The 8,644-nt window shown below is 57.1% G+C and overlaps 1 protein-coding gene across 1 annotated transcript in view; it reads left to right on the top strand.

Moving 5' to 3' along the window:
- Nucleotides 1-4: 4 nt before the first annotated feature.
- Nucleotides 5-8,644, top strand: part of SCARF2 (scavenger receptor class F, member 2) — a gene marked incomplete at its 5' end in the record, with an annotated part of 9,891 nt that continues 1,251 nt past the window's right edge. The window contains 10 exons of the mRNA XM_006874944.1: nucleotides 5-108; nucleotides 5,107-5,165; nucleotides 5,279-5,380; nucleotides 5,571-6,090; nucleotides 6,190-6,408; nucleotides 6,540-6,668; nucleotides 7,157-7,260; nucleotides 7,344-7,461; nucleotides 7,554-7,669; nucleotides 8,239-8,391. Of these exons, the coding sequence (XP_006875006.1) occupies nucleotides 5-108; nucleotides 5,107-5,165; nucleotides 5,279-5,380; nucleotides 5,571-6,090; nucleotides 6,190-6,408; nucleotides 6,540-6,668; nucleotides 7,157-7,260; nucleotides 7,344-7,461; nucleotides 7,554-7,669; nucleotides 8,239-8,391 (1,624 nt within the window). The remainder of the gene's footprint in view (nucleotides 109-5,106; nucleotides 5,166-5,278; nucleotides 5,381-5,570; nucleotides 6,091-6,189; nucleotides 6,409-6,539; nucleotides 6,669-7,156; nucleotides 7,261-7,343; nucleotides 7,462-7,553; nucleotides 7,670-8,238; nucleotides 8,392-8,644) is intronic.

Below are 8,644 nucleotides of genomic sequence, written 5' to 3'. Positions count from 1 at the left end.
CGATGGTCCGCCGTTGCCGCCGCTGCTGCTGCTGCTTGGGCTGCTGCCGAGCCCCGCGGCGCCACAGGAGCTGAACCCGCGCGGCCGCAACGTGTGCAGGGCGCCTGGGTAGGATCTCGGCCCAGCTCGGGGAGGGGACCAGGGGTCGCTTGGGACGGGGGTCGTCGGCGTTGGGGCAGGGGGACTCCTGAGGCCGCAGGCGCCGATTCGCAGGCACATGAGCCGCCCTTACGACGCCAGCGCTGCTCCAGGCCGAGCCTGGGCGTCTGGCCACGACGGCGCTTCAGAGGCTGCTCAGGACGAGAGAACACCCGGAGGGTGGTGCAGATTGATTTTAGGAAAGGTCGGGATACAGGGGTTTCCCGAACCGGGTGGTCAAGGCTGACTGTGGGGATGAGCCTAGGCAGGAACAGCATGGACTCAGGTATACGAGGCGAGTGCGGCTGGAGCTAGAGGTGGGGTCTGGAGGGGGGACTAGTTGCGCCCTGAGAGGTGGCAGCCAGGGAGATTTTGGGGGTAGACGAGGTTTAGAGGTACAGTTTTGGGTCTTGAGAGAGAGCAGACGAGGGTCGGAGGAGGGTGGATACGGGAACCGACGTGCAGGGAGGACCAGAAGCAGGAGTGGGTAGTAACGGACACCCTAGACTGGAAGATTGGGGCCCCGGCGACTTTGGGTAGGGCCTCTAGGTGTGCTGAGGAACTGCGCCGGGGAAACTGGTGTGGGACAGCCATCCCAGCTAGAGCCTGTGCAGAAAGAAAGCTTGGAGCCCAGGTTAGGACGCCTGGAGTGAGCGCAGGGATCATGGGGCCTTGTCCATGGAGAGGTCAAGGGCATCTCGCGCGGAGGCCAGGGGCTAGTGTGGAGAGTGCCGCGCGGACAGGGAGCCGGAGAGACGACCTGGGTCTTGTCGTGGCGACTTGGGCGGCGGGACCCGCGGAGGCTGCTTCCAGGGCTCTTGGGTCTCTACAGACAGGGGGGCGGCAAGGGGGCGCTCGGGGTTTCAGAGCTACGATCCCGAGGCGCTCAGACCCCTCCCAGACTTGAGTCCCGCCCCCAGGGCGGGGGCCCGCTTGGCCAGCCATCTGCTTCGCATCGTCGCCGCGCCGCCTCTATGGCCTCCCCGGCCCCAGGAATGTAGCAGCGGCTGCGGGCGGGACGCGCCTAGAGGGGGGAGGGCGAGCCTCTTTGGAACTGCTCCGACCTCCCCAGGGAACAGTGGGCAGGCCAAGGCCTGCCCCTCTGTACCCCGTAGCGTCATAGACCTGCGCAGGATGGGGGGCATCTAGGCTGGGTTGCTGGGGGCCTGACTGGGGGACCACTCAGCTCTCACTTCTTTTTCTGGGAGAGCTCCCAGGCGACATTCCTGGTCCCAGTTCTCCCCAGTGGTTTGACCAAGCCCCTTAGCCTTGTTGGGCCTGTTGTGGCTGCTTTAAAATGGGGCTGGCGATGGTCCCCACCTAGAGTGCTGGGGATACCAGTGATCCTGTAGGGAGCAGACTTAGGGAGGGAGGCCGTTGGCCTGGCCAGACTTCCACTAGTGGGGACCAGAGAGAAAGGATCAGAGTGCTCACCCAACCAGTAAAGTTGTGCATCTACTATAGGCATATACAGCCACGGGGACAGATAGCCTTGGAGGAGAAGACACAGCTATAGATACAAGCCCAATGCTGGAGAGATCTACTGAGTGGGGGTTGCAGTTTCCTTCGGAGGGGGTAGGGGGAAGTCTAGGGACACCTAGCATAGGTTCTGCAGGAGAGGAAGTGGGAGCCCTGTGTGTGTGGTGGGCTGAGGGTCTCTGAGGTGAGCAAGGAGTTATGGGGGCTGGACAGATAATCGAAGGGAGGCTGGAGAGGGAGGGAAACGGGTGACTGGTGTGTGTATGTGAAAGACACACACACACACACGTGTCACGGATGCCACCTGGGGAAAGGATGGGGATTGTGGTGTTTCAGGAATTCTGTTTGGACAGTTGCCTGTAAGATACAGAGGCATCCCTGTGGCCCTGTAGGAAGCCTTTAGGCCATTTCATTGTCTAGATGAGCCAGGCAAGATTCTGGAGTACCTAGTGTGAGAGAAGTCTTTGTCAGACACGAGAGAAGGATTGTTGTGGGCCAGGGGCAGGGCCCCATAGTTGTGCCTAGAGCAACCAGGGAATCTCCCTGACAAGCTTGGGAAGAAAGAGATGGTTCTGGCCCTGAGGAGACCTATTGTCAGGAGTTTGACTGTCTTCATGGGAGGACAGAGAAGTTTAAGATGGAGAAATCACAGCATGCTGGTTTATGGGTAGCAATGATCTACAGTCAAGGCTCCAAGTCCACTTTTTCCACTTCACCTTAGTAAAAATTTGAGGGGGTTCCCACCAGGTCTCTTTTCCAATAAGGAAAATCCTAGGCTTATTCTATTTCTGATGAACCCCCACCTTGGCATTGCCCTGTGGGGAGGGGAGGATCCTTGGGGGCAAGATGAGACCTGGGTTCCTACCATAATAAGGTGACAAAGGGGAGCTTACTCCCAGAATGTCCCAGTTCAGGAGGACAGACAGTGACTTACACAAGTGCCCTGGCTACATTGCTCTCTGAGCCCCAGGCTACTCACTGCTGGGACCATTCTGCAATGAGTAGCCAAAAGTTGAAGCCCAATGCCTGAGGTCATACAGCATAGGCAGATCCAGGAGTCACCCCCATTGACTGTGGCCCTACAGCTAGTGTGCCTTGATGCAGTACCTGAGTGGAGGGCAGCCAGTGCTTGCAGGGCAATCCAGGGCCATCGGTGAAGGCTGTCTACAGTAGAGGCCCTGATGCAGAACTAATAGAACCTGCTTAGGCAAGGCTTTCTTGCAAGATTGGTGGCTGGAGACAATAGCAGGGGTTGGGGCTGCGGTTTACTGTTTTATTTGTGAAAAAATACACTGGACCCTTTTTCATTCTTTCCCTATTCCCTAAATCCCACTGCTGGCCTGTGGAAAACAGTCTTATTGTTTGGAGTCTTTTTTGAGGGTCCAGTGTCCCATTCAGGTTGTGGCTATTATCTTGAGCTGGGGAACAGTTGGTGAGTATCCCCTGCAGTTTAAGTAGGAGACCCCCACTTCAACAGACTCTTCAGGTCCCCTCCCAGCCTTCTCACTACCACTTCATCTTGGTTCCAGATATAGATCCTTCAAAAGAAGCAAGTTCTTGTACTCTAAAGTATAATTGGCTGGTGTGCCTTTAAGATCTGAGTCAAGTCCTTTTGGGTCTGTGGGAAGCCTAGGATCCTGCACCTTCAGTGTCTGTTCCTTCTGAGCCTTCTCTGCCCTCAGTGTGGGTCCAGCCCAGCCCAGCCCCTGCAGTCCTTGTTCAGTCCTTGTTGAGCTACAGCCTCACCTGAGGAAACCTTTGTGCCCAGGTATCCCAGCCATCTATAGATTTGGAACATGCCCTTACACATAGTGTGATAGTTATAAATGATTTACCTTTTACAGAGGCAACATGGTATATTTCATGACACCAAATAAAATTAAAGAGAGAAACACAAGTATAAATCAGGAAACCCACTGCCATGGAGTCGATTCTTACTCATTTTGACCTTATAGTACAGAGTAGAGCAGCTTCCTAGGGATTCCAAGACTGCTCGTATCTTTCTTCCTCTGAGTAGCTGATAGGTTCAAACAGCTGTTTCGCTAGCAGTCAAATCAGTTCTGACTCATAGTAACCCTGTATCAGGTTTGAACCGCCGACCTTGCAGTTAGCAGGCCAATTCAGGACCCCCAGAATTAACAGATGCTCCAATATTGCTTTCTTGCACCCTAAGTCTTGCCTCCTGCCCTATGTGTATGTGCCCCAGCATTCTCCTAGCAGCAGACCCCATTCCTCCCTCCTGAGCCCCACTTGGTATGAAGTTGGTACTTCACATGGTGGCCTACTCCTACCTTAGAGCTCCCTGCCTGCCCACTTCAGTCTAAGCCCCAACTGGGCATCAATGTGCCCCTCTATCCCAGCCAGCCTTGGCACATTCCAGGCCCTAACACCCATCTGGCCAGGCCTTCACCTTCAAGGATGCCCTAGACCCCACTCCTGAGAGAGGTCCAGGAACCTCTCCTGGACCCTACCTGACCCACTGACCAGCCTTTATGCTGCCTGCCCCCACCTCCATGCTGCCTGCCCCCTGGAGGGACCCTTGAAGCCTGACTTAGGCTTTGGGCTCCTGACTGAAAGATTAGTGGTCCAAACTCACCAACTGCTCTGTGGGAGAAATATGAAGCTATCTGCTTCTATATAGATTTACAGCCTAGGTAACCCTATGGAGCATCCGTATTTTGTCCTATAGGGTCTCTGAGTTGGAATCCTGGGGTAGTTTGGGTTTGCCCAAGTGCAGTGAGTGGACTAGTACTAGTATGAGGACTGGACAGGACTAGAAGTCCTGCTATGACACTGTAGATTAGTGCATTGATCTGCAAGGTTGTTTTGAACCGAAAGGTCGGTGATTCAAGCTCATCAGCCACACCTCAGAAACCTTATACAGGGTCACTATGAGTTGGAACCAACTTGAGGGCACTTACCTACTCTGGTGGGGGTTATGTGCCCTGGAGTCGGTTCCAACTCATAGCGACCCTGCAGGGTTTCTGAGGCTGTAATGTTTACAGGAGCAGAATACCACATCTTTCTTCTGAGGAACAGCTGGTAGTTTCGAACTGCTGACCTTGCAGTTCGCAGCCTGATTCATAACCACTATGCTACCAGAACTCCTTACCTACTCTAGAGCACTAATAACAACAACAAGGTTAGAGCTCATCAGCGTCCATGGAAGAAAGATGCGGCTTTCTGCTCCCTTGAAGATTTAAAGGATCAGAAACCCTATGCAGGGTCTCTAAAAGTCAGAACGATTCGATGGTACTTAACAACAGTGGCTAGGTGAAGGAGGCTCATGGAAGTCAGGGCTGTTTCTGGTGAACCCCTTCGGATGGCATGTGGGTGTGTGTGTGGGGGGGGGGACTTGTCTTTGTTTTTCTTTACAGAGTCTCCTATACCTACAACAGTATCTTGCACATAGACGAGCCTGGGTCACCATTTTGCGACAGAGCCATGACATCAGAGGTCAAGGCTCAGGTCCTCTTCCTGTGTCCACAGCTCCCTGATGCCGGCGTGCTGTGCTGGCTGGAGTCAGCAGGGGGACGAGTGCGGGATAGGTGAGTCTCCCTGGGGGTGGACCGTGGGGGTCTGAGCAGAGGTGCGGGGAGGGGGAAAAGGAGAATGGAATGTAGGGGCCAGACTTGTGGCAGCTCAGGCCCCTCGTTCCTAGCGCTATGCGAGGGCAACTCGACCTGCTCAGAAAACGAGGTGTGCGTCCGACCCGGCGAGTGCCGCTGCCGCCACGGTTACTTCGGGGCTAATTGCGATACCAGTGAGCACGGGGTGGATGCTGGGCAGTGGGCGGTATCCGGGCGGGATGAGGCGAGGTTGGGAAGCGGAGTCTGATTTGGGGACCTCATTAAGCTGGTAGGACCCATGTGGTGGGAGGGACAGGTTGCGGCTTGGCAGGGGTGTTTCTGGTGAGTGTCTAGGCCTTTGGTCCCCTCCGCTCGCCTCTGCAGAGTGCCCACGCCAGTTCTGGGGCCCCGACTGCAAGGAGCTCTGCAGCTGCCACCCGCACGGGCAGTGCGAGGATGTGACGGGCCAATGCACGTGTCATTCGCGCCGCTGGGGCGCGCGCTGCGAGCACGCGTGCCAGTGTCAGCATGGTGCATGTCACCCGCGGAGCGGCGCTTGCCGTTGTGAGCCCGGCTGGTGGGGGCCGCAGTGCGCCAGTGCCTGCTATTGCAGCGCCACGTCGCGCTGCGACCCGCAGACAGGCGCGTGTCTCTGCCACACTGGCTGGTGGGGTCGTAGCTGCAACAACCAGTGCTCCTGCAATGCATCGCCCTGTGAGCAGCAAAGTGGCCGCTGCCAGTGCCGGGAACGCACGTTCGGCGCGCGCTGCGAGCGCATCTGTCAGTGCTTTCGAGGCCGCTGCCACCCGGTGGACGGCACATGCGCCTGTGAGCCGGGATATCGCGGCAAGTACTGCCGCGAGCCGTGCCCAGCAGGCTTCTATGGCTTGGGCTGCCGCCGCCGGTAAGTACAAGAAATGCCCGGGGCTGTGGAGTGGAGGGATGACCCGCGGGGAAGCACCTGCCGAGCCCACTGCCTTCCAATTACCGCTCTGCTTCCCAGGTGCGGCCAATGCAAAGGCCAACAGCCATGCACGGTGGCCGAGGGCCGCTGCTTGACGTGCGAGCCTGGTTGGAATGGCACCAAGTGTGACCAACTATGCGCCACCGGTTTCTATGGCGAGGGCTGTGGTCATCGCTGCCCACCTTGCCGCGACGGACATGCCTGCAACCACGTCACCGGCAAGTGCACGCGCTGCAATGCGGGCTGGATCGGTGACCGGTGAGTCGCCCGCTACTGAAACGCTGTTCCCAGCCTTTCTCTCACTGAAGGTCCTCAGTGGGGGGCGGCGCTGGGGACTTGGGATCTGTTTGTCCTAGTCCACACTGACGGGACCGTTCCCACCTTCCGAGGTGTGAGACCAAGTGCAGCAATGGCACCTATGGCGAGGACTGCGCCTTCGTGTGCGCCGACTGTGGCAATGGCCGCTGCGATTTCCAGTCCGGGCGCTGCCTCTGTAGCCCTGGTGTCCACGGCCCCCAGTGAGTGTTTTAAGAACCCAGAAGGGGCTAGGTAGGGCGCGTGTCTAACCTGGGAAGCTTCAGCCAGACTTCAGGGGCTGCAGTGCTGCAAGCGGAGGGATGGGACTTAGAATGACTCCTCTTGCCCTGGTTAGAACCTGTGGCTGGCGTGGAGACCAGGGAATTCCACTTACAGTGGGGGGTCTGGTCCGGCAGTACGTCTTCCCATTCCCAAAGGAGCCAACACTAGCAATGGACATTGGTGGGGGTGACCACGGCCCCAGTCCCTGAAAGACCTTGCCTGATGGATGTGCATATAACCATTCCTTCTCACAACTGACCACCCTCTTTGTGTGCCGGGAAGTAGGGTGAGGTTTTAGTATCAATAGAATAGAGCTCAGTTTGGGGAGCCAACAGACCTAGGGAAAGAACGCGAGGGAGGGCGGTAGGGTTAGGGGTAGCACCCTAGGAGGACCGTTGAAGTCTGCCCTGACTTCGCATCACCACAGTTGCAACTTGACGTGTCCGCCTGGGCTCCACGGTGTGGACTGCGCTCAGGCCTGCAGCTGCCACGAAGACTCCTGCGACCCAGTTACTGGTGCCTGCCGCCTAGGTGAGGGTCGAACCGAAGGGTAGCTGTGGAGGTGAGACCCAGCACCCCTGCTAACACTGTATCCTCCAACACCACCCCTACAGAGACCAATCAGCGCAAAGGCGTAATGGGAGCGGGCGCACTGCTAGCCCTGCTCCTAGGCCTGCTGCTCTCGCTACTTGGCTGCTGTTGCGCGTGCCGTGGCAAGGACCCAGCGCGCCGGTGAGGCCCCGCCCTCTCTGGTCTGCTCCTGTGGAGATCGTAAGGCCCTCTGAGGATTCTGCCCCTCCCCTAACCAGGCCCCGCCTCTGCAGGGAGCTCTCGCTGGCGAGGAAGAAGGCTCCACAAAGGCTGTGTGGGCGCTTCAGCCGTATCAGCATGAAGCTGCCCCGGATCCCGCTTCGGAGGCAGAAACTGCCCAAGGTCGTAGGTAAGGACGTCAGCGCAAGTATTTTGGGGAAAACGTCTCTTGACGCAGGATGCTGGGAAATGGGTGGGCAAGGGAAGGTGAGTCCAGAGGGAAGGAAAGAGGGAAAATATAGGCTCGCCTTCCTCCCCCACCTGAAGACTGCACAGGTCCGCAGATCATTTCTTGTGCATAGCAGCAGGGGTATGTGTGCACGTGCTTGTAAGCACCCTCCTACTAGGATCTGACACAGTACCTTCGGCCCTTCCTGGAAGGCTGGTGGACCGGCCCCTTTTCCCCTATGTTGCTGGGTGAAGGGGGCAGTGCCGCGCAGTCAATGTCTGCACTGACACACATGGTAGACTTGCGCTCCTCCTTTCCAGATTTTAGAAGCTGGGGGGCAGAGACTCCCTGGAGGTAATGACTGAGACAGCAGAGAAAAACCTTTGGCCCACCCAGTAATGTAGAATCTCGGGACCCCACATCCATCATGCTCGGGTGTCCCGTTGTGAGTCCTGCATCCATGGAGGCCATACCTAAGTGGATGCAGACTATGGAAGAAGTAAGGCAGCTGTGCCTCACTCCTTCCACAGTGGCCCACCACGACCTGGAAAACACCCTCAACTGCAGCTTTCTGGAGCCACCTTCAGCGCTGGAGCAGCCCTCCCCTTCATGGTCTTCCAGGGCCTCCTTCTCATCTTTTGACACCACTGATGAAGGCCCTGTGTACTGTGTACCCCACGAAGGTGAGTACCACTCTGCTTGGGTCTTTCCAGACCAGAGGTCAGGAAGCTGAAAAACATCAGGAGGAAAAGGTCATGAATATGATGTCTGCTGGGGTGGACTCAGCAGAAGCTTCTGCTCTAGGATCTGGGGAGATGGCTGAGTCAGCCCAGACTCATATCTAGAAGTAGTAAGCAAGGAGAGCGAAGCCACTGGGGCTGGGTGCGGGGATCCACAGAAATAAGTCTGACTGGCTGGATTCCTTATCTCCTGCCA

This window comes from Chrysochloris asiatica, unplaced genomic scaffold (assembly GCF_000296735.1).
Source record: "Chrysochloris asiatica unplaced genomic scaffold, ChrAsi1.0 scaffold00306, whole genome shotgun sequence".
In the NCBI taxonomy this organism is placed as follows: Eukaryota; Metazoa; Chordata; class Mammalia; order Afrosoricida; family Chrysochloridae; genus Chrysochloris; species Chrysochloris asiatica.
Note: the sequence above shows the minus strand (reverse complement) of the source record. Positions and strands in the feature narration are given on the sequence as shown.